We start from the raw sequence: 27,116 nt of genomic DNA, 5'->3' as shown, positions 1-27,116 counted from the left end.
TCTCTAACGTTTGTAAGGCATTGAAAGGACAAAGTGCTTGAAGCTTCAAATGATGGCATCTGGTTTACCAAGGTAAATGGGGCTTTTTTTTGCTTAGAAAACAGGGGTGCTTTCAGGCTGCCCGTGCAGCTCTGGCTCTTCCCCCAAACATGCACCCAGATGACTCCTGTGTATTCTAAGAGCATTGGTCCCAGTTACTGCTGGTGGCCTGGGATGCAGATTCCCAGGCAGCCCTTTCCCAGACATTCCCTCCTAGTGTGACATGGAGTGGCCTAAGCAGAGCATGATCTGGGCAAGGCAGACAAGTCTCAGATTGGGCAGCCCTCTCAACTTTGTGCCAGGGAACCTAACACAAGGGTTGGGACCTGAAGAGAACCTTTTCCTTTGTCATTAATCACCCTCTGAGACATTGGCCCAAGATTTGAATCTCTATCCCACTGCTTTTTTTGCCTGTGATCTGTTTCCAAAGTAGTGGACAAAACTGGGAATAATTCAGAAGTCCTTGTGAGAGAGCCCATGTCCTGCTTGTTGGGAAGGGGACGAATAGATGGGAAGAAATGCCTCTTAGATGCTGTATGTTACTGGAGGGCTGCACGATCTCCATTGCAAGAGGGCTTATTTGGTGTGTGGATATCTTCTGGCTTAAAAAAAAAAAATAGAGTTTTTCTTCCACCCTTGAATTTGAACCAGCACAGGAGGTGTGGAACTGACACACGAGCATGTTTGTCCAGCTGATAAGGCAGACATGGCATGTCCAGGGCTGACCAGCCTTGTGCCAGGAATATTGTAGAAGTCAGCCAGCTGTCTTTTTTGACATTGCTAAAACAGAGCTTCACTTACCAGCACCAAGGAAAAGCCGAAGGGGAAGCAGAGCAAGGGTTGAGTCAAAGGTAGTGAGACATAGTACTGCCCCTCGTGTTCATGGATATTTCTTGTTACTGGAAGCGTGGAGGTGTGGAAATGAGTCAGAGGTGTGCTCTGGCTTTAGTCAGATGGTGCAGGGTGGGAAAACAGAGATGCTCTGCTAGGATGACCTTCAGAAACTCTGGAAGAATGCACATAGCTCCCGTGGGATGGGGAGCTGCTGGCAGTATCCCATTCCAGTGGTCTTAGAAACACTGCCCTTTTAAACCCAAGGAGTGTGGTATTTTTGAAATGCAAATTTTGTGTCTGCTTCAAGATGTTCAGGAGCAGAATCAGGAGTTGCCTTTCCTAATGTGTTACTACACTTTTCCTTCAGGTTACGATGCCCTGAGCTATTCTGTGGGAAATGGTGACAAGTGGAGTGGGCGACAACTCCTGCAAGCACGTGAGAAGAACGTGACTGATTTTCCAGAGGATGGAGGGCAGCTCTACATCAGAAACTGCACTGAACCAGGTAGGAATGAAAGTTGCCTCTAGCTCCTCAGTCCTGCAAATGGCTTCCTCACATCTGTACTCCAGGACTTATTTTTAAGTCCATAAACACTGCTCTTCATATCAGAGCTTGGATATAATTCCCTCAAGTTTTGGGGAGAACAGGGGAAGGGTTTTCCTCTGTTCTTCAGGACTAATGTAGGTTACGTGCCCCAGGAGAAATTCTAACAAATCCAGTTCTGGCTGCACTTTTCTGCCTATAATTTTTCCTCTGCCATAATCCTTAATAACATTTCTAGACAGATGGATGATTATGGTCTTTTTTAGACAGCAAAAACTGGTGCAAAAATTTTTCTTACTCAAATTTTTGCTTGTTTGCATAACTCTGCCACAGTGCAGACCCAGTCTCTCAGCCTCACATCAGCACTGGCAGTAACATTTTCCCCCACTGTGCTCGGTATCTCAGCACTGTCTGTCTCACCATTGTTCCTGCTGCCCTCACCAAATAGAGTGGTCTGTAGGAAGCATGGGAGATTTTATTTGTGATGTGTGTGTTTTTGCCCCCCTTTTTTTTCAGAAAGTAGAACAATAACTACTGAGTACTCTATGTTTTCTCAGGAGAGAGAAAGCAGAAATACCTAGATATGTGAAATTACTGTTTCTTCTTGAATGTCATGATGTGACATTCCATAGTAGAAACTGATGCAAAGTACTGCAGAAAGGAAGTGAAGGGACAGAGTTAAGGTCCTGCTTCTGGTTTTGTCGATTTTGTTTGGATTTGTCATAGTGCAAATAACATTAAGTAGTGTTAAGTACTGTTGAGTAGTGTTAAGTACTGTGTTGATGTTAGGCCAGGTGGCAGTCAGAAGCATTTGGGAGTGGGACAATCCTAAAATGCAGTGTCTGTAAAAGTTACCTGTTGAGCTCTGTTATCTGAGGATGACCTGCAGGATGCATCAGTTCTGCTGCTCAGCAAACAAGTGAGTAAAAAAGCTGACAGAAGGGCATGGGCACATCAACGTTTTGTGAAGGACGGTGGTGCTGCCTGTGATTCTAAACCACAAGAGAGCAAAGTGGTGTTAGCTGTGCTTTCATGTTTGAAAGTGTGGCCAGGAGTAGGGTGGCTGAAATCCTGGCACAGGCCTGACAGCAGGAACTGTGGTTGTCAGGCAGAGCTGATGGAAAGCTCGATCCCACGGCCCCAGGGCAGAACAGTCCTTCCCTTGGCTGTGCTGGTGGTGTATCAGGCCCCAGATGGTGGCACAGCAGTTGGGGTTTCACCAAGCACGGCTGCCTTTGCCTTCTCCAAGGGCTGCTCAGGGAAACTGGGGCACTTTGTGGTGCTGCTGAGCGTAATGCATGAGTGCTGTAGAACCAAAGCCTGAGGGCCCGCTGTGACCTGGGAATCAGCAGTGCTCAAAACTCCCTAGCATCCCCACAGCACCATGTGTGTTGACCTTCAGGTGCTTCTTCCCTTGAGCAGGTGTGAGGAGGGAAAGGCTGCCTGAAAAGGGGTTTTTCCTTCTTACTTCCCAAGTGAACCTGTATAAACACCTTGCAGCTTGGCAGGAGTGGGCAGTCTAAGAAAGCAGTTTTACCTCATCTACTGGTGGAGGGAAGGGGAATGCCTCCTGTTAAAATGTGCTGTGGTTTTTTGCAGTACTTGGCTTCTGTGCTATGTTGGCAATAAACACACCTTGGCGTGCTAAAGGAAAGATCTGTGGTTTTTAGCTGCTTGGGTGATTGCAGGCTCATTTGAATGCCTGTCATGATATTTGCCAACTGCTACTTTTATTTCCTAATGGTTTATCCAATGGCCTATCTAGTATCATTTCATCATCAGAACTGCTCCAGATAGTAGGGGTTTTGCTCCCTTTGCCTTTGCAACAAAAACTGTAGACATATTAAAGTGGTGAAATGGACTGATTCCAGCCTAAAGACCATTTTTAGGATTTTTTGTTTGTTTGTTTTGACCTTTTTCTGAGAAATGGCCATCATAGGCTCTGGCCTGGTCCTGTGGCTGATGGTGGTTGTGTTGAGTGCCTGTGGAAGAAGAACCACAGACCAGCCTGCTATCTTTTCTAAGGAGCTTCTGTCTCTTGCTGCCTGTCCTCTGAGTGTTCAGCCCTGCAGTCAGAGCTGCCTGTTTCCTCCCTCTTGGATCTTGGTGGCTTCTCATGGTAGTGTCTGCTGTCAGACAGTAGATGCTCTTCTGGCATCTCATACCCATCCCCTTGTCCTTGTGGTGTCCACATGAAGGTGTGTGGAGCTAGAGATGGACCAAAAAAATGGACAGTTTATTCACTGAAGTAGTGATACTGTTTAAATGAGACACTTGTGTTTCTGGGCCATGTTTGACAGTTTTAGCTCATGCAAAAAATGATGAGGAAAAAGTGAGAATTACTTGTGTCTGTTCAGACAAAGTATCATTTACTCACCCAGTTCTGTTCAGAAATGTGATTCAACCACTGGAAGCCAAGAAAAAGGATTAAGCTGGTTTAATGTTGGGTCAGGTCCCTGTGCTACCAGATTCAGAATTCAAATTGCACTGGAGCTTGCTCCAAAGCTTGCTCTTATTTCAGACATGGTTTATTATCTGCCAGAAGGTGACAGGCTGTGTCAGGATGGGATGTCACATGTCTGGAGATTCAGGTTGGAGGGGGTGGCCAAGGTCCTGGTGCCAGTCCTTGTTAGCTCCTCACCAGACTGACATATGCTTCCTCTGACAAGCTGTCATTGCCTTCCTTCCTCCCCTGCTTTAGTGCTTCCACTCCCACCTCAGGAAGGCTGAAAATAAAGTAACAGCCCTGCTTAAGTGTGCTGTTTTAAAGTCATTATCAGTAATAGCAGGAAATACTTGATTGATGCAAGAACAAAAAGATCCCCGTGTATTCATTTAGACCCTCAGGCATAAAAGTGCTTAATTTAAACAGCCAAAGATTTTGTGCAATTAGTTTTTTTGTGCAATTAGTTTTTACATTTCCTCATCTTTTTTCAAAAGCAACTTTCTCCTTTATCAATATTTCTCCTGTGAATAGCTCATGGTAGTGTAATCTGTAGTGCTTGGCTGTGGAGCTGATAACCTTTGCTGACTACTTACTTGTGGCTGTGTCTTCAGGGCCCCTTTGGCACTGAGCTACAAACCCAAGGCCACAAACCCAGATCCCCTCAAGTGGAGCTGAGCATTCTGATCTCTTTTCTTTCTTTTGTTTATGCACATGGTGGGCTTTATGTGGTGTGAGTTCTGCTGGGCTGTCATGCTCAGAATGAAGTCCAGAGAACTGCAGAGTTTAGAAAGGCCTTCTTGTCAAGCAAATACAGCATCCTCTGTGAAGAGTGATTTTGTGTTTTGTTTTAGTTTTTTTCCTTTTCCTCTTTGAGCCTCAATCCAATTGAAAGTTGCCTTCCCTCAAGCAAAATTAATTTTATCCTAGCAAAATGAAAAGTAAAAAATTGTTCCTGCCTTGCAAGTTGCCAAACCTTGCTTTCACTTGAGGGAATGTTAGAAAAATAAATTGCTGAAAGTTTAGTAACAAAATATCCTTGAGGAATAGCAAGAAAGATGCTCTTCTCTCACTGAGCTATAAATTTGGTGAATTTGACAGAAATTTCCTTGAACTTCTGTTTCCATGCTTTGCTTCTGTTTGTTAACTTTAGACCTAAAGGGTCAGAAAACCAGAATGTTAGCGTTAAAACATCAGAAACAGAAACAAATGCATGCTTATTTCTTCTGGGCTCTTGTGCTGGTAGGGATCTGGGTTCTCCCTTGCTACAGCCAGGAAGGAGAGATGTTCTCATGGTGGGGACCAGGGGCTAAGATTTGGTGCTGACATGTGGCCCTAAGGAGCTGAAGCTCGGGGAGCCCGGCACTGGTGCCCGAGTTGTGTCCAGACACTGGGTTTGGCTTTGTCCCAACAGCTGCACCTCTGGCTGAGAGAAATGTGCAAGGCAGCTGAGGGCTTTGGAGCCCTCCTTGCAGAGCCCGTGGCTTCCTTTGTTAGAAACCATGGCAGATATTTTTCCTTTTCTGTGCTGCACTCTGGACTTGCTCAGAGCTTGGGGTTCGCCTTCTGGACTGGGCCTTTTTCCAGGACTGCTGGATTATAGGATCTCTTAGCAATAAGAGGTGGTCACAAGTATTTTCTCTAGGATTTTTCAGCCATCCAAGGGGGCACAGCCCAAGTGTGGTTGAGTTGTGCTGCTGTGCAGGGGAGCAAGTAGCTGACCATGATTGCTCTGAGGCAGGACCTGGTTTTACAGCAGGGCTGTACCTGGACATCATGCTGAAGGGGAAGCTCAGAACAAGTGCTTTTGGCTGGGTACTTGAGAACTCTGAATTGGTCACCAAAACCATGCAGTTCCTTGTAAAACAGGGCTGTCTGGACATACACAGGAGGCCAGTGGTGTACATTTTGCTAAATTTTTGCCAGTGTTCCCATGTGGTTATGTATGCAACTCTAAGAGCCAGAGTTTCAGAGAGGAAAATAAACAAAGCTTGTGAGATTAAAATCAAGAGGTGGCAGTGGTATTACCCAGTTCATCCTCTGTGTGATTGCATTAGTGAAAGAAAAGAAGGAGAAAGCAAACTCCAGATTCCAAATCCAGCTTTGTCCCTACAGTGTGCAGACTGGAGAGGTGGTGAGCTCCAAATTGCCTTCCCCAGAAAGCTGCTGTCAATTTTTCAAGAATACATATCTACCCATGTACCAAACAGCTGTAATTAAACTGCTTGTTCTGACAGAAAAGAACCTTGGCCAGCCTTCAGTGCCGCAGCACAGATGGGATGTGCACCTGTAGTGTGGGTAGATCTCTCAGACTGAGACTTGTTTGCTTGATTGTTGATGCTTGTGATGAGCCTGTTCCCATTTTAATTGTTGTTTCTGGTGGAAAATGCTGTGTTACCACGGGCTGGCTGTGCAGGGAGGGCTCACAGAGCTCCGGGGGAAGATCAGTGTGTCACGCTGCACGGGGAGTGAGGAACACCAAAGGTTAATTGCCTGTTGCTACCCAAGAATCATGTTTATAGTCTTGAGAAATAATGGCAAGGGGGAAGGGAGAGAAAAATAATCCTTGTAGGTAAAAAAGAACAGAACCTGTACGCTTGCTGCTGCCAAAGGCACAGGAGGAGGATATTTGAGAGTCTGTCAGAAGTGCAGCCCCCTCTGCATGGTAGCTCTCCAGTGGTGGAGTGGGGAAGCCCTGTGTCCTTTTTTATGATTATGTTTTCCCCACTGGAATAATTTTAAAATACCCAGAAATTTTCTTGGTTTTGGATTTATTTTGGCTTTTTTTTTCTGTTACTTTTTTGTTTGTCCTTTGTATCTGGAGGAATGAGGCTTGCTTCCTTGACCTTTTAGCAAGCTTGGGTTACTCCTTTGGTTATTGTGTGTTGTGGAAAAGGCAGCAGAGAGGCTTGAAATACTGAAAGCAGACCCTTGCTTCCAAATCTTTAAATACCTTTGCATTTAAAAGGTGTTAGGCAACTAAGCATGACTTCAGATGCGAATAAAAATCACATTGTATCTCCCTGAATTAGGTTTTACTTCTCTGACACTGAGGATGCCAGGCTGCTGCTGTGCATCACTCTGGTAATCTGAGAAGTCTTCACTGTGGCCTGTGACCTGAATTTCTAAGGAGGCAGCAAAAAAAAAGAAATTGTCAAGTCAGACTTGCTCCTTTCTCTGGGAAGAAAATGCACTTGGATTTTCACATGCTGAGCATGGAAAGCTGGAGGGTTTTGGCAGGCACCAGTGGAAGGTTTTGGGCTGACAACTGGGAAGAGTCAGTGTGGTCCCCTTGTTTGGTGGCTCTGGCTGCCTTGGGTCATTGTTGAGGTGCAGATGGCTGCTCAGAGCTGCAATAACATTGCAGTTATTGTGTACCAGATGTAGATATTCTAGACTGGCCAGATATCAGAATAGTTTCTTTTTTTTTTTTTTTTCCACACCTGAATTATTTGCCTGGTGTGATAAATGCAAATTGTCCACTTAGCATTTAAAAATATATTGCTGCATTTTTGTAAAATGTCCTAATTCTCCCCAGGAAGATCTGTACTGCTGTAAATTTTTGGTTGTTAAAAATTTTAGACTTGCAGTACCAAGAAATTTGGGAATGAAGTAATTTGCCTCGGTGCCTGTTGACCCCAGGCCATATAAAATGTGTGACTTATTTTTGTTGGGACAGAGTATGAGATTCCTGATCAGATCATGTGAACAGCAGTGTCTTTCCTAAGCTATTTTAAAGTTTCTCTATGATGCTAGAAGGGTACAAGGGAGTAAGCTTGATAATTAAAGAAATCAGAGCAAGTAGTTATCAGCACATGCTTTAAATGTTGGTGTGTCTATAGTATTTCACAGATCAAACATGAATGTGTAAGCAGGGGCCTCAAGCATTAACTTAAGTTTCAGGTCTGAAAGCTGATGTAGCTCTAAGATCCAGGATAAACCTTTCTTAGAGTTCTGTTTTAAAATCGGTATTTTTGAGCTGTTACTGCAAAGGACAAAAAATAACATCTGGCCCCATGTTGCAAACTGGATTTTTGTTGCTTGTTTTTTGGTTCTTGCCAGTAGTTAGTAGTTAAAAATCAAAGGTCCAGATAGTCCATGAGTGTAAATTATTACTGGCTTCATTGACTTCATTGCATTTACATGAGATTTAAATGACCAAGAATCAAATAAAACATCCCAAGTCAGGTTTTGATACAGTTAGGATGGAGTTTTTATCATCTGCAATCTGCATTTTAAGCAGTGCTTGATGGTATAGTTTTTATATACAGACACGTGTAAATTCACTTATGCATACACAGAATAATAGTTTCATATATTAATGCTGAAGCAGTTTGATTTAGTGTGCAGCAGTGGGTAAAATAAAAATATTTAATTAAAATGCCCTTCTTTTGGGGACTGCATTAAAAAAAATTCCCAGATTAGATACTGGTTACCCATATGTGCAGCTCCTTTTTCATTTCCCTTCTGCTCCTGTTAGAAAATCGAGAGGTGAGTGATTTTTCTTTCCCAAAGAGACCAAGATGTCTAGTGCTGGCAGAGGGGTGGAGAACTCCCACTTTACCCAAGTCTCTTCAGGGGCTCTCCCATTGGGATCAACTGTGGTGGGTGTGATGAAACCACACAGAAAGAGGGATCACCCCTCCAATCCAGAGCTGTCCATGACAGCAGGGCATGCTCCAGACAGATGGGGAGAGTAACAGAACAGGATGCCAGCTGCTTGGAGTGTTTAAACCAGGCAGATGCCCCATGGTCATCAGCATGGAGAGCTGCTCAACACTCTGTGTATGCTCATCCAGACATACTGGGTGGTTTTCCAATTTGGTTTCATTTCCATCCTGAATGTCAGGATTTTAGGATATGGTCAGATACCCTAAAATTTCAGGATAGGGTCAAATATCTTTTAAAAGGCTTATGCTGGTGCTTTGGAGAAAAAAGTACTCATTGTGGGGCAGCGGCTACTCCAGTGCTTCATGAGCTGTCTGGCAGCTTCTCTTTCAGTGGAACTGCTGCCCTCCAGCTCATTGTGTGCCTTTGCCAGTGACCAAAAGTAGTGTCCAGGCAGTGCCACAACTTTCTGTCCTCACCACTGGTCTTGGCAGTGTCCTCCATAGGCACGAGCCTGGATGAGTATCTGCCAGAAACTTGTTGTTTGCACAGTTGTGGTTGTGCCTCTCTGCTGGAGGGGAAAATACTTAGGAATAAACCCGTTCCTTGGTTTTTATATGTGTACGCATAAAAAAAAGAGAGGTGGGATAAAAGGAAGTGAGCAGTCCTGAGCAGAGTGTTTGTAACCAAGGCCAAGCCTGAGCAGCATCAGCCCGGGCACCTGGTGATGGATGGGCAGCTTCTGACAGCTTGAATGGCAACTTCTAATTAGCACTCATTAAAAGTCTCAGAAGAAACCAACTGGATATTCAACTCCTGCCCCCATGAGTGTGAGTCCCCCGTGACCCAGTGTCCTCGGGTGATGTTATGATGCTTGTGTCCCCAGTTGTCTGTTCTGTCTATGCTGGATAGTATGTTCTGTGCCTTCAAGACTGGCTCTGAAAAGCGAAGTTTTGTTTTGTTATCAGCCTGCTCACTCCCTCACGGTCTGCTGGACACAGATGGTGCAGTACATTGTGCTGCTTTTGCTCTTTCTTTTGATTTTGTTCTTGCTCCTGCTTTTGCTCTTGCTTTTGCTTTTGCTTGTTAGTTAGTTTAACTAGGCAGTCTGAATTTTCCCTGGACTGTTTTTATTTCCCTTTTCTTGGAACCATTCAAACCTGCTCTGGACTGGGACCTGGGAAACACCGAGAGTTTGCACTTTGTGGCCTGCAGCAGCCATTCCCAGAGCCGGAGGGACCGATAACAGAGCAACCACTCCCAGGAGAGACATTCTGAAAGTCTCTCCTGGAGAGACTTTCAGAAGCTTTGTTGAAAGCCAGTAAGTCTTCTGCCCTACCTCCACTGCATCTGTGCTTAATGTTTGGATTGAATCGCTGTCTCCTGGGAAAGACAGGGATATTCGACCTTCCTTCAGAATAGAATCAATAAGTAGGTGAGCACACAGAAGCCAAGAGGACCCAGAAGCCCACAGCTGAGTTATGTGACTTGTCATTACCCATAACCTACGTGGCCAAGTTTCCTTGGAGCTCTTGGTGGTGTTTAGTGAATACTGGAGGAGACCTTGGTGTGCAGGCATGTGTGCATTCATACTCTTGCGTGTGTATGAGCGCCTTGGGCTTGTTTGCTCTGCAGAGCAAATGGAGTGCTCGGCTCAGCCAGGGACTGTGGAGCTGAAGACTCCACAGTCTCTGGAGATGTTTCCCCTGGCAGATTTTTCCATGTAGGGAATTCCCTGCTGCTTTGAGCCTACAAATCGAGATTGGATGGCCTTTTAAGGGTGTGTGCTATTAGCTAGTTTCCCATCCTGTTTTGATTTTGCAGATCCATGACACATTCCCAGTGGAGGTGCAGAGTTGCCTGCAACCAGTGGAACTAGATAAAGTCCTGTTGCTTTTGCTCCTTTTCCCAGCCCCATGGATGGTGATCGCACAGAGCCTCCCTGAATGACACTGCTTCTTTAGGTGAAACTGGGGTGTCACTCTGGGGGACAGGGCTGGCGCCATCCCCATCTTCCACAAATGTGGTGCTGCCAATCCTGCTGGAGCTTGAGCAAGCAGAGGGCTGGTGGGGTTAAAGCAGAGCCTGTTGCCCAATTTCAGAGGGAAGAGGTTTGCAAGCAGACCAGGTTTAATTTACTGCCTTATTTTTCTACTCTCACAAGACCAGTAGAAGAAACACATACTTTGTATTTTATCTGTAAAACTCAAAGAACTAAGTGAACTGCTCAAAGGATATTGCTGTGAGTGATTAGTGTGTGGAAAACTGAAACTAACTGGAGGCTTGTGCTTGGTTCTGGGAAGGTGACAGGCTGTGTAGCATGCCAGGTTTGTGCTCTGTGTCCATGGCTCTGTAGGTGCTGGAAATCACAGAGAAGGGAGGTTCTCTGGTGCGCAGAGATCCCCTTGCTGGGCAGGATGGGCTGCGGGAAGCTCAGGAATGGTTTGGGGTGGTGTTGCCTGTCTGACAAGCTGCGTGGCACAGCAGCATGGTCTGGGGCACTCAGGCCTGTAAAAATGAGGTCGTCTGATTTTTGGGGTAAACAGAAACTGCCAGGGAGGTTCTGTACAGAACTTCAGGTGTGGCTGTCAGGGCAAATCCATCTTCATTTATTGATATGCTTAACAGCAGGCACGGTGGGATGGCCCTCAGATTGCACACACTCTGGTGTGACTGTGCGCTGTTTCTGTGGGGGTGGAAATATTTACAGGAAAGTCAGAATAAATACCTTCCTCTGTTGCCTTTATCGTTCTCTTTTATAAAAACATTTAATGGCTCTTCTGTGTAATAGTGTTTTGTTCACTCAAAATTTAAACAAAACAGTTTCACCTGCTTTTTAATTTTTGGGTGAAAATACTTGAGACCCTCATCTTCATGTTTCAGCATGAAGGTGTCTGTGTGATGGTGTCACAAGTTGATGAATCCTCTTCCCAGCCCAGAGTATCCCCTCAGGAGTCTGGGAGCAAGCTCCAGGATCCTGTGGAAGGCTGAAACAGCTGAGGAGAAACCTGTGCCGTTCCAGCTTTCCTCAGGCAGTGAGTCCTGAAGTGGGAGATGGAGTTGCAGTTTTTGGATTGAAACACTTCATTTCTAACATTGGCTGCAGTAAACAAGTCTGGAAAAGCATTAAATTCTGAAGCAATTAAATGTATCAGCAAAGATTTTTTTTTTCCTCTTGTGAGATACTTTGCCAGCTGTTGTTTATGGAAAAAATCTCAATCTTTTTTATGAGAACTGTTTTTAAGTTTCTTTGTGTTTGGGGCTGATTTATACATTATGCATTAGCTCGGGAAGGCAAAACATTTATTTACCAGCCTGAATATTTAGAGGAAGAATAAATGGGAGTGAGTGAAAAGCCTGTATGAATAGCTTAGCCAGAGATTCAAAAGAACTTTCCTTGTGTTAGAAATGGCACAATTAACTTGTAAGGGAAGAGCCAGACAATAAATGGACTTTCCTCTGCCTATGTGTGGGTGACCCCTCTGCCTGCAAGGCCCTGTGCTCATCGCTGGGCTCTACGGCTGATGCACAAAGACTACAGAAACCTCTCTCTCTGCTGGATTGTGAGGACTGATAACAGTTGGGGACTTTTCTGTTGTTGGAGGTACTGGCTTCATGGAGACCAGAGAAAGAAGGGTGGAATGGTTTCCTGACTGGGCTGACTGTGTTTGAGAGGAACTGAGGAGGAGTGGGTTTTCTTTATTTAGGTTTGCTAAATGGTATTTTTGAGGGAGGTTCTGTGTAAGACACCATTCTGAGAAATACATGGTTCTTTATGCTGTTCTCTTTTCTTTTTGCTTTTGAATGAAAGGATGTTGATTAGAGCTCGGGCCAAGCAGCATGCCCTTGTCTGGGATAAGGCATGCCATAGGAATTGTGCTGCAATCGAAGGAGGCTCAGAGGTAATTTTATTGCTAGCTGACTGGAAAAACTTGCCACCAAAAGACAGTTTATGAGAGCTGAGCTGTCTTAGGAACAAATGGAGGAAGTGAGTTGGAGCTTTGAAGAAAACAAACAATCTGGGGGAAAATACATCCTTATAGTTCAGAACATCACTTTCAGAATAAGGGGCATCAGGGAGTGACTTCCCTGGGAGCAGGTCCTTGGCTAACTCAGGACTCAGCAGGACTTGTAACATGAATTTGAACAAAATGCAGCTACCAACAAGCAAACTGAGCTGTGAGACCTGTGAGCATTGCTTCAGTGGGATGGTATTAAACAGAGAAGTTGCAAACCTTCCTGAACATCATTGCTGTTGAAATGAGGACTGACCTGTAGCAGTCACAGAGTAACACTGTGTCCTATTCCCTGGAAATGCTGCAGAAACATACAGCAAGCAGCCATAAATAAGGGCTCACAGAGAGGGAGGTTTTGCAGCTCTCAATGGCGCACTGGTTGGTGTGGTCAGTGGGAGGGGAGGAGGTGGTAGCAGAAGAGCCATGTGTGGCTCTCAGCAGAGCAATTGCACTGGGCGGACTCCCATGGCACATGTGTGAGGCTGCCCAAAATCTTCCCATTGTGCTTGTCACTGGTGCTTGGCCATTTCATTGCTTTTCCAGGAAGGCTTTGTGAGGCAGCTGCTGTGGTTGTTCTGTGTCTGACTCTGACTGTGGCTTCACTTGTCCTCTGCTTGCACTGAATAATGATAAAGGTACCTGTGGAGGTGCACTGAGCCTGGCAGAGAGCATGGGGGAGAAAGCAAAGCAAAACCTCCCTGGGCTGAGTGTCCGAGGGAAAAAAATAGGGTGTTGTTCAGTTCTTTGAGGACGCGAGTAAACCATGTCTGGTTGGAAGGAAGCGCGTGGTCCAAAGCAACCAGCCCCGAATCCAGAAGGGCTCATTTGCCCCACAGCATGTCCTGAAATAGTAATGTTTGGATAATATTTTGGGGGTAACTAAGCTGGAACACATGTATAACTGTTAAAGTTGTGAATGCCAAAAAAAGAGAATCCATGTTAAGCTAAAAAATCTGGACTCATAATTTAATTTTAAAAAGTGTTACAATTATAGTTGGTTTTGTTGCATTATGCTATATTTTGGCAGGGATTTCATGGAAGATGAGGAAACAGCAGCTTGATGCTTCCCTCAAGCTTTTTTGAGACTATTCTCTGTTTTGCCAAAGTGTATATGTAATGCATTCTTAAAAAAAATCTATCTTGGGTTCCTTGGCCTCCTGCTGGAAATCTCTCTGGAGGGTAAATGTGGGACAAAGCAGATCTTGGATGCCCCTGCTCCCCTGCCAGAGATTTGTCTTTGAAAACCAGGATAAGAGGCTGCATGTAAGCCCACTAAGGAAGGGTCTGGCACTTCTGCTCATCTGGATCTGGTGTTCAGGGAGGCAGGAGAAGTTCTGGCCATCTGTGCATTATTGGACATAATTTGTGTGATCTGCAGTAAAGTCATAGTTCAGTGTCAGGGCTGAGCTGAACTCTCCCAGTGTTTTCTTACCTCTGCATGTGGGCATCAAACCCAGGCAGAACCACTGCATGTCTCTGAGCACACAGAATTGTTTTATAACCCTTACATAAGGGTGTTTCAGGAGTGCCGTGGATGGAGAGGATGATTAAACATGCAGAACACTTTAAGAGGGGGAGTTTTTCAATTTCTGTGAGAAAAATAAAGTTATATGGGCCATCACTTTGCTTGCATCTTAAATTAACCCAGAGTTTAATTTGTTGCATTTGTTTTAGTTTGTCAGCTGGGCAAGGGTGAGTTTGGGCAGAGATGTCAGACAATTATGCTTTACTCCTTAGAAAAAAACACAAAGCTGCATTTATGCAGGAATAGCAAGGTTGGAAAAGAGGAGTGAGGGGGAAAAGGAGATTTTTAAAGCCAGTAGATATCTTCTTTTAGTTGCTTTCAAGTTTGAGAAACCTTTTTAAGCTCTTTTCTGCAAACACAGGGATTCAGGAACACTTTTTGACATTCAGTTGTTTTTTCTGGTTTTGTTTTTTAACTTGTTTGTGATGAAAATGGGTTTGACCCTCTGGCTGTGTGAGGTGGCACTGAGTGAAGGCTGCCAGGCTGTTGTGCAGGGCAGCTGGCATGTGGCCCTGCTGCTGCCTGGGATGATAGCTGGGAATAGGGACGAGGAGGGAGCCAGGACTGAGTGTCCCCTTTTCAGAAGCATTGTCTGGTCCTTTAAGGGGTTCTGTCTGGTGGGGAGGTCTCTTGGATGCTGATGGCTTTCATCCCACTCAGGTGACAGAGCTGGGTTGGCTGTTGCTGCTGCATGGCTGGATGGGGAGCACAGGGAGTTGAGGTGCACCTGGCAGGCTGTGGTAATTTCCTCCCACTTCTCCCCAGCTGTGATATTTGGGGCATTGTGCAGAGGATGCTGGGCTCAGGCAGGAGAGCCACAGGCATCTGGCAGAGGTAGGAGGGGTTTCCATGGAAACCTTTCCAGCAGCTGATATCACTGGCACTGTCACATTTAAGCTTTTCAAGGCTTTTTGGATTTTAGGGATTACGTAACATTGGAGGGGTTAGGCTGGGGCTTAGATCTAATCAGTATTCAGGGACTTAGTTGAATTAAATTTTTAGAAAATCCAAACACACCAATCCAAAAGTGGCCAGCAGTGGTGGCAGCAGCAGCAGTGGTTTTCTAGTCATCTTGGGCAGGTTCTGCAAAGCCTGGAGCCTTAGGGGTGAGGCAGCAGGAGCTGCTAGGCTGGGCTGGGGCACAGCCGCTCACACTCATACTCACACCCACCTTTATAAATGTTTGTGTAGCTGAGTCAAGGTTTTTTTGCTTGGAGCAAAAGAGGAATCTTTGTCTTGCTTCTAGATATCTGTAATCATTTCCTAGTAGCTGTTTGTGTTCATCATTCTGCCCAATAACTTTTCTTATATGTGAACTTGAGGAAAATTGTGCTTTTCTGTTGAAAAGTGTTTTTGTGAGACATTCAAGACTGAAATGCCTTGTGGGAAATTTGGAAATAATGTAATAACATCTAGTGAAGCAGTAAACCCTGCAGATAACACAGGGAAAGTCTTGAAAGATGATGGATTTGTTTTTAACCACAGCACAACTGCTCCAGACTTGGGGTTCCTGACTTAGCATTCCTGATGGGAACAATTTACAGCAATGAAAGGCAAGTTAGTTCTAGGATTCCCTGGAACAAAAAGATTGCCTGGGCTGGAAAGGAATGGGTTGTCTTGCTGAGAGGAGGTGCAGCATGAAAAGGAGGGGAAAGACTGAAATCCACAGTAAACTCTATGAAGACCCCTCCTGATGTCTTTCTTCCAGCTGAAGGGCCCAAATCTCTTCTGCTTGCCAGGGTCTTGGGGCCAAATGTGCCTCTGAGCCACAGGAGCAAATGCCAGGCAGGGCTTAGAATAGAATCCCAGACTGCTTTGGGTGGGAAGGGGCCTTAAAACTCATCTCATTTCCCTGCCACAGGCAGGGACACCTTCCACTGTCCCAGGTTCCCCCAAGCCCCATCCATCCTGGCCTTGGACCTTTCCAGGGATCCAGGGGCAGCCATAGCTTCTCTGGGAAACCTGTGCCAGGGCCTCAGCCTCCTCATTGTAAAAAGTATTTTTTCAATATCTGATGTAAACTCACCCTCCTTCAGCTTAAAACCATCACTCCTTAGCCTTGATTATGGAATGAAGTGTTCTGTTGCAGCTTTGGGGGTTTATGGAGTGTTACCTGAGGGAAGGCAGCTTTTAAGCATTATTTTTATTTATTTATTTATTTTAGTAAAACACATTTGTGTATGTCAAAAAATGTATCCTCTGCCAGAAGAGTGTCATACCTAGAATATGATTCATAAACCAGATGGCGTTTGTCTGCCTCTGGAGAGTTAATCTTCTAATCTGTTAGTCTTTCACCTGCAATTGTGTATTGCAGACAGTTATTTTAAGGAAAAATTATCAACTCTTCCCTTTTTACTTAACTAATATCATTACAGTGCACATACAAAATTTTGTTTTGCTAACAAGAAATTCCTGCAACTGCCTCCAGTGAGAGAATTACCAGTGCAGGTAGCAAGAAGGCTGCATCCTTTCTTTCCCACAAAAGATTATGGTTAGGAAAAATCAGGCTGCTTTTTTTAAGGAGTCAGAAATGTTACAATTCAATAATTGTAGCCAGAAATAATTACATCTACCTTGTTGAACAGGAGGATAGTTACATTCAGTAAGACAAGGGTCAGTTATAACCTTTCCAAGCCAGGCCTTTAGGGGCCACTTTACCTTGTCATCCTATGCCAGCTCTTATCTGGTGTCCTGTGCTTGTGTGGTCTGTCCGCTCTCCTTTGCTGCTGTCAGAAACGGTTCTTCTTCACTCCTGACAGGAACATGAGAAGGAGTAACTTGGTGAGGAGCCAGGTGGATTTTATTGCAGCCTGGGCATCCTCAGTAATGTTGTCTGGTGTCTGCTGCTTTCTCAGCCCTCACCATTGTGTTGGTCATGGATCAGAGAGGAGAGAGCTCAACTGTGAGGCATGGTTTGAGCCAGTTCTCCAGGCAAACATCAGCCATGGTGGATGGTCAAAAGGAGTGACTGCCCACCCAGTGTTGGCTGTTTGGCCTGTGTCACTGTCTTGGTGGTTCTGGAGAACGATCCCACTGCCCTGGCCTCTTTCCACAGCACAGAGAGAGAGGGTCACTGTGAAGTGGAACTTGTTGGATAAAATGCACTCTGCGGTTTTACGGATGTGTGAAGTAGGGAAAGGATGCATAGGGTGAGTCCATGCCTTTTCCAAGCTCCCTGGGAAACCACCAAGGGAGTAAATCAATCCCTCAGGTAGGATCTTCACTGCCCAACTGCGTGGCCCTAAAGTTTTATGCTCCTGCACAAGCAGGCAGCTTGGAAACAATTTAATAGATGAGTTAATCCAGATTTTGGGTTTGGTTGTTTTCTGTGTATTTGGTGGTGGTTTGTGTACAGAGGTTGGAAGGCAAGCAGCAGTGAGTTGGGATGGAGGACAACTGGGTTGCCATGAGGATGAGCACAACAGCCATAGCTGTTGGGGGGAGCTGAACAGCATAGCTCCTGCACAGAGGGCAGCCAGTTCCTGAGCTCTGGCACATGAAGCATTTCCAGCAGGGATCAGAAAATGTTTGCAGCCCACGGTTCTACCAAGAGCTTGTTAGGACTGCTCGCTGCAACAGTGTCAGCACACTGAGGAAGGAACTCAGGCTGGAGCAGGTAAATGATAGATACTGGGATAATCAGGGGACTGTGAAGACTCAGAACAAGAAAACAACACCTTGGTCTTATTTGGTGCAGTAATAAAAAAAAAAAATAAAGTGCTATAAACTTGTGGGCAGGATTGGCACAACAACAGGGTATAGCAATGGGCAATGGATGAACACAGGCTGGAAACAAGAAATTTCTAGCCACAAGATGGGCAGTGTGGAAGAGCTTCCTAGAAAGGGTTTTGAGGGAAAACCAGCCCAGCCCCAAACTGGGACCACTGAGGTCCCAGCTCAAATCCAGTTTTGTGCAGAAAGGCTTTACAGGACTACAGGGAGGTGTTCATAGGGGTGCTAGTCTGGAGTCCCAGTGGAGCAGCTACCTTGGGTGGAGGAATCCCTGCCTCGGGAGCTGAGGGGTCTCAAGGACCCTGTGGATGCTCTGCTGTGTTTCATTCCTAACCTGAGTGGCATTCCTGGGGTACCAGGAGAAGCACTGGGAGGTCAGTATTCTGATGGGAACACGTTTCTCTTCTGTTTAATGAGCTGCCATGAGACAAAAAGGTGAGCACAACTTAAAGTAACTCCATCACTCTGTGGGCTGGTACCTTTGTGTGCTGAGAGTGCTTCATCTCCTAGAAAAAACATGCCTTTTGCTTGCAGCCCAGGGTCCCATGTGCTCACCCACGTGTTGAGAAACAGCTTGCAAATCCTTATCTGACTGGCATCCAGCCACTAAACTTTCAGTGACCTGTCTGCTGATATTGTTTTGTGTGCTGTGTTCTCCTGACATATCTTTGTGTTGAGCACCTTGTATTGTTTTTGGAATAAATATGAGGGTAAACAGTAAAAACTGCAAACAGCTACCAAGGATGGAGGTGAAACATAAACTTTGTGGCTGGTGTTGGAAATAGGATCTTTGGTCTGGCTGCTCTCTCTGGAAAGGGGCAGGCTTGCTTGAGCAGTGCCAAAACAAAGCACACTTGACCTTTGCCACCGCTGGATGCCAGCTCAGAAGGCCTTGTATGCAGAATCTGGCTATTTTTGGATCCTGCCCCACAGAGAAAGTACTGCAGCTGTGTGGATTGGTATATTTAGGAGGTATAGAGAGTTTCTGCAGTGGACTAGTCCAGAGGTTGGTTTTACAATCCCAGGTCCAGCAGAATTAGTTGCTTTTCAGCAGTTGCATCCAAATTGAGGAGTGTGATAGGCACTGACAGGACCTGCCTCCCATGAGTTAGTCTAATGTGCTTTTTAAATTAATCTAAACCTTTTGGTTTAAACAAATCTAAACCTTTGGTCTCTGCAGTGCACTGAAATGCAGCACCAACATAATGAGTGTTAGTCATGTCTAAAATCGCAGGGAGCTGGGGCAGCTTTTTGTGTCACACAGGGCTCATCAGATGTAGGACTGGCAGCCAAAACAAATGAGCAGAGCAGGAATTTTGAAGCTTATCATTCCATATCTGCCATCAGCTAGCTGGGAGAACCCCTCTGCATGTCTGTTTTGTTCACTAATAAAAGGTGCAAGTTGATCCTGCTCTCCGTGCCAGGCCCAGCAGAGCACAGTTGGTTCTTGGGTGAAGCCTCCTGACTCTTTCCTGAACAGTGAGGATGTTAACCATGTCTTTTTTCTGTCCTCATGTCCTCTTCTGCGTGGGGAAAGGTCTAACCTGGAAAATGCAGTGAGTGAGAGTGGCTGATTAGCAAATCCCTGTCATGTCTATGGCATGATTCCTGTTGCTGACTGTGCGCTCCTCTGGCAGTTGAGGGTGGCCAGGCATTAAAAGTACAATGGTAAATTGCACAATAGGCAGGAAAGGACAAGAAAGAGGTGTGAGAGTGCTTTTGTATTCCTGGTGTTTCTCCAGTGTTTATGAACTGTTGATTTTTTTGCTTTGAGTGATGGAACCCTAGCAAAGAGTCTGGGGATTCCCTTTGTGGCCTGGTGCCAGGGAGATCATGGAAGGTCAGCTCAGGTAAAGCCTCATTAGGGAGCTTGACAAGCACTGAAATACTGCTTAAATGGACATTTCAGTGTTAGGGAGTTTGGTTGGTTCTTTCTTCTGTTGTTAGAGACATTTCAACCAGACTTGCTTGCCATTGTCCCTGGCATGGGAATGGCTAAGTCTTCACAGATCCCTTGCACACTTTTCCACTTCTGGTTTAAATGAACTCACTATATTTCAGCTTGGCAGCAATAAGAGGAACAACAGGGAAGAGAGAAAAATCTCAGAGTTAAAAGAGATTTCAAAAACACCTTAGGAAATGTTCCCAGCCAACCACAAACCCTCCCTGGGGATCCTATCCACATATTAGACCTCCAGATGCATATATCATGCAGTTGAAAAAGGAAAACTTGGCCTCTGCAGTGCTTGGATGGAGAGCAGGGAGCTGTGGTGGAGTGCCAGAGAACCTCGTGCTGTGCAAGAAAAGCTACCCTGCTCAGGGCTGACCTGTCACGAGCCGGGAAGCCTTTCAGGAAACTCATCAGCAAATGCATTAGGTGGGGATGGTAATGCCTTCCCCAGGCATCATCCAAGGGTGTGCTGCTTTACAGATTAATTCTTTTCCTGTGGCTGGGGCAAAAATATTCTGTTTCACTAATGAATGGAGCCTTGCTGTGGGAAAAACACAAAGTATGTCCTGTTTTCATGGCTGTGGCATGTGTCAGGGTGTGCTTTGGGAAGAGTGTTTGCTGTGTGGGATCTGAGGCTCTGTTCCAGACACCTGGAGACACCTGCACAGTGGGCCAGGGAAAAGTCAGGCGTGGAAAGGGAAGAGGGAAAATGTGCTTCCCTGCCTTGGACATGACAGAGCACTGGCAGGAGCTAACTCCTTGCACCAGGATGTTCCTAGTCTGGTTTGGTTAACACTGGACGGGAACTTCCTTCCATCCAGTCACTCTGTACAAATGGAGGTGACTTTGGGTAGTTCTGGGAGGTCAGATGCTGCTCTCAGTCTCAACACTAAATTATGGCATTGACAGCAAGCTGAAGTGTACATCCCAAATTTCCATCAGAATAACCGAGCACTGGGATGGGTCAGGTCCTCTGTTCTTCAATGCCTGAGCTGTATTACATGTCCAGGTCCCCTCCAAGGGGTCCAGACCTCTGAAGCTGTCTTACTCCCAGCTTGCACTGTTGCCCTAGAAATCAGCCACCCTGTATGTTTAAGGCTTCACGTGGATTAAAGCAGTCAGCAGAAAAATTTCCCTTGGTTTTGGTTTGCTCTGACTGAGCCAAATTATGATAGGGAAATTCTCAGCAGAGACCCCAATAAAATCAGGGCTTTTGGAGGCAGGAGGGAGGCATTTAATGAAAATAATTTAGTTTTCCATAAAAGCTTTGTGGTTTGAGTCCCATAAAATCAGGCTTGAAGGATTTTTATTGGGGTTTGGAAGGGGTGGGTTTTTTTCTGGTGTGATGCTGAGCCTGGTGGAAACGAGAGAAAGTATTTCAGTCTGTGAGTGTACAAGGCAGTCCCTCGGCTCGGCACTGCCTTGCCTTCTCATGAGTCATAGTGGAGACCCTGGTCGGCATCCTCTGAGTTAGTGTGACACAAGAAGCTTTCCTCAGAAAGCTGTTAAGACCCCATTGGCTCCTTCCCCTGTTCCTATGTCTGTTCCTATGTCCCTGAACCACTCCCTCTTTATTCCTGATTGGCCCTTATCTTTGTGCTGCCCTGAGAGCAGGGTCACCCCCGGCCCCTCGGGAGGCAGAAAAGGCTGGACCCTCCCCACATGCGTGTTCTTAGGGTCTCTGAACATCTCACCTCACGGCTGAATTAAACATCTGTGGATACCATGCAAAGACCCTTTTTGCTTCTTTACCCTGGACTTTACTAGCAGCAATTCCGGCTGCAACAAGTCACTTCCCACCCCTGCACCTCCATGCGGCTCAGTGGAGTGTCAGGGGTGATGCCTGTGCCGTGAGAGGATTAGTCGGCTCTTCGCAGGAGTTTTGGGAAATCTCATGAAAATGAGCCTTAGAAGTAGAACAAATGGGTATTTGTGATCCAAATACTTTGTCACTTCTTGCCCAATTCCAAATTCGCAGCTGCCAGCGACTGTTGCATGCCCTTGTGCAGGGGACAGCCATCCATAATTTTGGAGCTGGTTTTGTGGAGGAATGCAGGGATGCACTAATCCTGGCCAGCAGCAGGCTGTTATCCTCCTGGTTTGGTGATCCCGGTCTCCTTGCTGGGCTCTGTGCCCAGGTGGTCAACAGAGATGGGCACTCTAGTGACTGCTGTTACACTGCGGGTTTCTGTTATGTTAATTATCATAGAATCATGACATCATTTGGGTTGGAGGAGAGCTTTGAAGGTCACCTAGTCTGACCCCAATTATGTGGTGTTTCTCTGAGGCTTGAACAGTGGGGCCTGGAGGGTGCCTGGGGCTGAGAGGAGGGGGCCTGAGTTACCCAGAGCTAGGGCAGGGAGATGTGGCTTCCTCTGGCCGTGGTATCTGTTCGAAGGGGATGTTTGGGTTCATGACCCGGAAATATTCATGTTTTCCAGCTCAGAAGCCTCTGTGCCTCCTTCAGGAAAGGGCCGGAGGGTCAGAGCTGGCAGGCTCCTCTACCCAGGAGTGCTTTCCTCTCCTGTTTGTTGCTGGGAATTAACAGTGCAGGGAAATAAAGCAGATACTGTATCTGGCTGTGTTTGTCATGTTCCACAAAATAGCCTGGAGGATTTTCCTGGGTGAAGATCTGTGGCTTCCAGTCTCATTAATTAATATTCAGGTGCTCTTTGGTGATATTTTGCTCTGCTAAACTTTCCTTAAAAGTGTGGCTATGGTTGTTCTGTCAGGGCCTGTAGCAGAGGTACTGTCAATCCCTAGTGCCTGGCAATATCTGTGCAATATTTCACATTTTGACCAGGCCATAAGAAGCACTTTCATGTGGCTGGTTATTGAGCGTTGGTGCCAGATTTAGGGCTGTGCCACCCTGTAGGACAGCTGTCATTCCTGTAATGGATCTCCTCCTATTCAACTGTGCTGTGGATCCAGCATTGCCCAGAGATGGCCAGCAGTGGTGCTGGGGCTGTTTCAAGGGTCTCTGGTGTTTTGCTATCATTTAGGGCTGTGTTTGTTTCATAAGTCTTCTTACAGTTTGTTGTTGTTGATGTTTGCACCTTCATAAGGGTGATACTGCTCCTGGCGTTCCTGGTTTGGAGGTGCTTGTGGTTATCTCCAAAAGCTGATACTGAAGGAATCTAGAGAGAAGTGCAAGGGCTTTCCATGTGCCCTAAAAAAATATAGCCTTGGGTCACTAGAGAAAAACTTTCCTGCAGGTCTTGCCCCTAACTAACTCCAGTAATTATTTCTTTACCAGGGCCCTGTGTGAGTAGGTCTGTGCTCATCCCGGATTACAGCAGCATGGATCCAATTCCACTTGGGGGTTTTCTGTATTGTGTTTGCCATACGGCCTGTCTGCTGGAAGGGCTGGGGCTGCTGGCAGCAGGAGATACCAGTTTTACCAAAACATTTCATTGCAAACCCAACTTGTAGTGTGTTTGGGTTGAGGGGTATTCCTCACCATGTGAATTTTCTGAGGGCAGCCCTGAGCACAGGAGAGGAGGTCAGGAGTTGTGGCCATTGCCTCTGTTACTTAGGGCTTTTTTCTTTCTCAGCCTGCCATGCTGTGTGCAGTGACAGCTGTGCACCACTGGGCAAGAGGGAGCTGGAGGGGACACTCTCCTTGCCCAGGCATCAGTAGCGGCACCTTCGTGGTAGAATTGATATCCTAGAGTTATGAGAAAGAAAAGAGAGTGTCAGGAGGCAGAAAGGAAAAAAGAGATATTTGTTTGTTTTGTTTGCCCCCTGGGTTGCAGGAAGGGCAAGGCTTGAGCTGTGCTGAAGGCAGCAGGGCTGTGGCTCTGCACAGGGGTTACAGAGGCTGCCTGGACTTGAGCAGAACCCCCCAGACATAAGCTGACCCCCCATCCTGGGCTGCTGTGCTTTAACCTGCACACAGGAGGAGGAGCAAACTGTGCTGCCCCTTCCTGGAGAACAATGGGATTGGTTTGCCATGCCCCTTCTCAGCAACTCTCTTCTCAACCCTGTTACCCTGTAATAATCTATTCTGTCTGATTGATATGGAATGATAACTGGGGGAAAGGGAATAAGCTGCATTTTGAATGTCTCCTTTGTCCAGGTTTTGTGGCTTAGCTGTAGAGTAAAAGGGATGCCTATCAACCGAGGGGGACATCCAATGGAATTATCAGTGTCTCAGAGCTGGCAGGAGGCAGTACTGGAAGGTGCTGGTGCATGCACTATTTTCTGCCATGCCTGATTTGTGCCCTGGCACCTTAGTCTACATAGAGAGGGGCACAACTGCCTTGTTGCTCATGATTCCTTGCCTCTGCCTTCCCTCTGCATCCACTCTGCTTCCTGACAAGCCAAATGCATTGGATATACAGTGGTCCCAGCTTGTTGGCTTTTAAAGTGTCTAAAAACTCAGTCTATTTTGGAGAATGGAGCAGGAGGAGACTGCCAAGCACTGTGGTGTTGTCATCCTGTTTTCTCTGAGATGTCCCTGCATCTCACCTGTGTGACAGTATAGTCTGCTGCTGCTCCCTGTGCTTTAGGAAATCCAGTTTAGCCACAGAGATGCCAGCAGCAGTATGTAGATAAAATGCTGTAGAGCTTTTCCTTCCTTCACCAACAAAACTTGTCTGAGTCAGGACCTGTTTGTTTACTGCTCTATTCCTGTGTGGGATATCATGGCTGTGCTCACTGTGGTTTGTCCTCCACTACCCTTGGTGGGGCTGAGAGGGGTGTACAGCCTTGGGCATGAAACTGTGAGTAGAAAGGTGCTGCTGTGGAGAGTCCCCTGATGTGCGTGTGGCTGGGCAGGGCAGGGCGTGGAAGAGCTGCTGGCTGCTGTGCCAGTAATGCTTCTCCTCAGAAGCAGATGGCACCAGGGTGCTCTGGAGGGCCATCCAGCAGGTTGTTAAGCATGCATGGGCATGCCTTGCCTGCCTCTCAGCAATCCCATTTTCCCAGATCACTGCAGCCACAGGATTCACTGTTTCGTGCCCGCTTACCCAAGGTCTGCACAGCAGCAAAGAGCCACAGCTGCGTGCCCCAAAGCTTGGCAGCGCATGGTGTTGTCTTGTGCTCTCGGTCTTCTGCAATTACCGAGTTTCCCTGCTGAAAGGACTTCCAGCTGCTGTGCACACACATCTCTGGATCTCCACTGGATCCTCGCCCTGGTTCTGACCAGTAAGCAGGCAGAGAGAGGTGCTGTGCTTTGGGCCTCTGCATGGCTGGAATGACACCTGCAAATAATGCTCTCAGAGACTGCATTGGGGTGCACAGAGTCTGTTAGCAGGTGTGCCCCTGAAATGGTTCGTGCAAGGGAGATGAGAGGCCTTTTTAAGGCTGTTTGCAGATTATTGACAGCAGAGAAGTGTAACAGTTATGCAAAGGTTATGCCACCAAGGGAAACATGGTATTTAACGGTGTGATTGCCACTGAAATCCATTGCCCTTCTGGCTAAACCTCCCCAAAGCTCTTCGAAAATATCTGGCATGTGTTCTCCAAGTGTGACACAGCAGTGTATAGGTCAGCAGAGGAAATTAGCCTGGATCATTGTGTGGCTGAGGGAAGCCTCCTCCTGGCAGGTGAATCACCTGGGAGTAGCTCGCAGCCTGGCTGGCTCTCTGCAGCTAGTTCTGGTGTGTCCCCTCTGTGTCCCTGCTCACAGCCTGGCTGGTCCTGGAGTGTCCCCTCTGTGTCCCTGCTCACATCCTGAGCTGGTTTGTGTCCTTTGCAGGGCTGCCTGGCTGTTCCTGCTGCCTATGCCTTTGCCAGGTCTCTGGCTCTGCATCTTCAGTGGTACAGTGCTTTTCTGTAGCCTGATGAAGCGCAAGGAGATGCTTTCTATCCTCTCTAGCTCTGCTTTAAATGTATTTTGTCTCCTTGCAGCCATTACAACTAAAAGCCATGTGTTGTGCAAGTGGATTTTCCCTATATAATGCTTTCAGGGCTTCTGGACCACTTCTTACTGCAGTATGTATGCTCATTGCTAGGAAGTGGAGTTGGACTGTGAATTTACTATATGAAATGGCTGAAGTTTAATATTTGCATTTTCCCCGTGGCTTGGGAAAGCCCTAATCATAGCTGAGGAGCAAGTTTCAATAGCAGATCATAGGAATCAGCACTGTCCTCCCCAGGTGTTTGTGCAGCAGGCAACAAGGAATGGCCACGATTTTGATGAACTGCTCTTGTAAGCTGTTTGTTGGAATGGGGTGGGACTGATTGATTTCATCTAAGTCTGGGCACAGGCAGCAGCACACAGTAAATATTTGGGCCCAGTAGCTAGGTGTGGTTGGTGCCCTGTGTGGGAGCCTGTCCTGGACCCAGTGGGGTGCAGGTAGGTCCCTCATCCCACAAGTGCATCCGGAGCTGTCAGAGAAAGAAGGATGTGAGCTCATGGCCCTGGTCTATGATGTGCTTCTTTGTCAATCTCTGGAATATTCTCAGTGAGAAGCAACATGCAATGGGCGATTCTTCTCCATGATGTGACCCTTCTGCTGCTCTAGCCCTGCCAAGAGTAGGTGGAGGCTGTGCAAAATGTGTGTCGTGTCTGGCTTCCTTGGGTATCAGCCCTTCACACAAAGAGACTTTCCTTGAGTATAGGGAGGCTGCCTTCTTGTTTTTCCATCCTGGAAGGCAGGGCGGCAGGAGAGAGAACAGGATGATGAGGTGAATGATATTTGATGTAAAAGTGGAAGGTATTAAGTAAGGCATTGATGGGAGAACATCTCTGGGGTGCTCTTTTTCTGTCTCCAGCTGTAGCTGTAACATCAGTAATGCCAGCACCACGCTGACAAGCTGGCCTTTTGATGACACAGGATTTTGCTGTAGAAAACAGAGCTAGGAGGGGTTGCAAGAGCAGAAGTAGTTTAAAAGCCCCCAAAGATTGCGGTGTCATGGTTCCCTTCCTGCCAGATGGCCTGTCCATCCTCAGCTTCCTGCTGGCTGGTGGCATCTCTGAAATCAGGACCACACCCTTCCTCCCCTGGCAGGTCTGTATCTCCCGAGGATCACCAGAGTGAGGTTCTGGGGTGCTCATCAAAGGAGAGGCTGGAGGCACTTCCCCTAAGTGCTTCTCAGTTGTTGCCCAAATGAGCAACATAAATGTGGGCTCTTCCTGAGTAATGAAATTGTAAGTGTATCCTCTGGAATTGATTGTAAGACTAGTTCACTGTTTTAAAGACTCTCTCATTTGAAAACATAATCTTATTTTAAGACTCTTGGATATTACCAATGCAGTGCTTCCATTTAGGGAGGAAGGGGAGGAAAAGAATATAACTGGAATAAAAAAGAAAATCAAGAAAGAGCCTAGTAGTACCTTTGTAAAACAGATGGTCCTCTCTCTAGCCACATGTAAATGAGTCCTGCCTATGTGGGGATTTAGATGTAATTACAGCTGCCCTTGGAGCTCCCTCTGATTGTTTGGAAGAGCAAATTCTTGGGGAACCACTGAAATTAAA

At 46.4% G+C, this 27,116-nt stretch overlaps 1 protein-coding gene across 1 annotated transcript in view; it reads left to right on the top strand.

Annotated features, from left to right (window-relative positions):
- Positions 1–27,116, top strand: part of SLC24A3 (solute carrier family 24 member 3) — a 122,113-nt gene that overhangs the window by 16,339 nt on the left and 78,658 nt on the right. The window contains exon 2 of the mRNA XM_072927317.1: positions 1,241–1,378. Coding sequence (XP_072783418.1) covers positions 1,241–1,378 — 138 coding nt within the window. The remainder of the gene's footprint in view (positions 1–1,240; positions 1,379–27,116) is intronic.

This window comes from Taeniopygia guttata, chromosome 3 (genome assembly GCF_048771995.1).
Source record: "Taeniopygia guttata chromosome 3, bTaeGut7.mat, whole genome shotgun sequence".
NCBI lineage: Eukaryota > Metazoa > Chordata > Aves > Passeriformes > Estrildidae > Taeniopygia > Taeniopygia guttata.
This window is presented reverse-complemented; position numbering and strand designations above follow the sequence as displayed.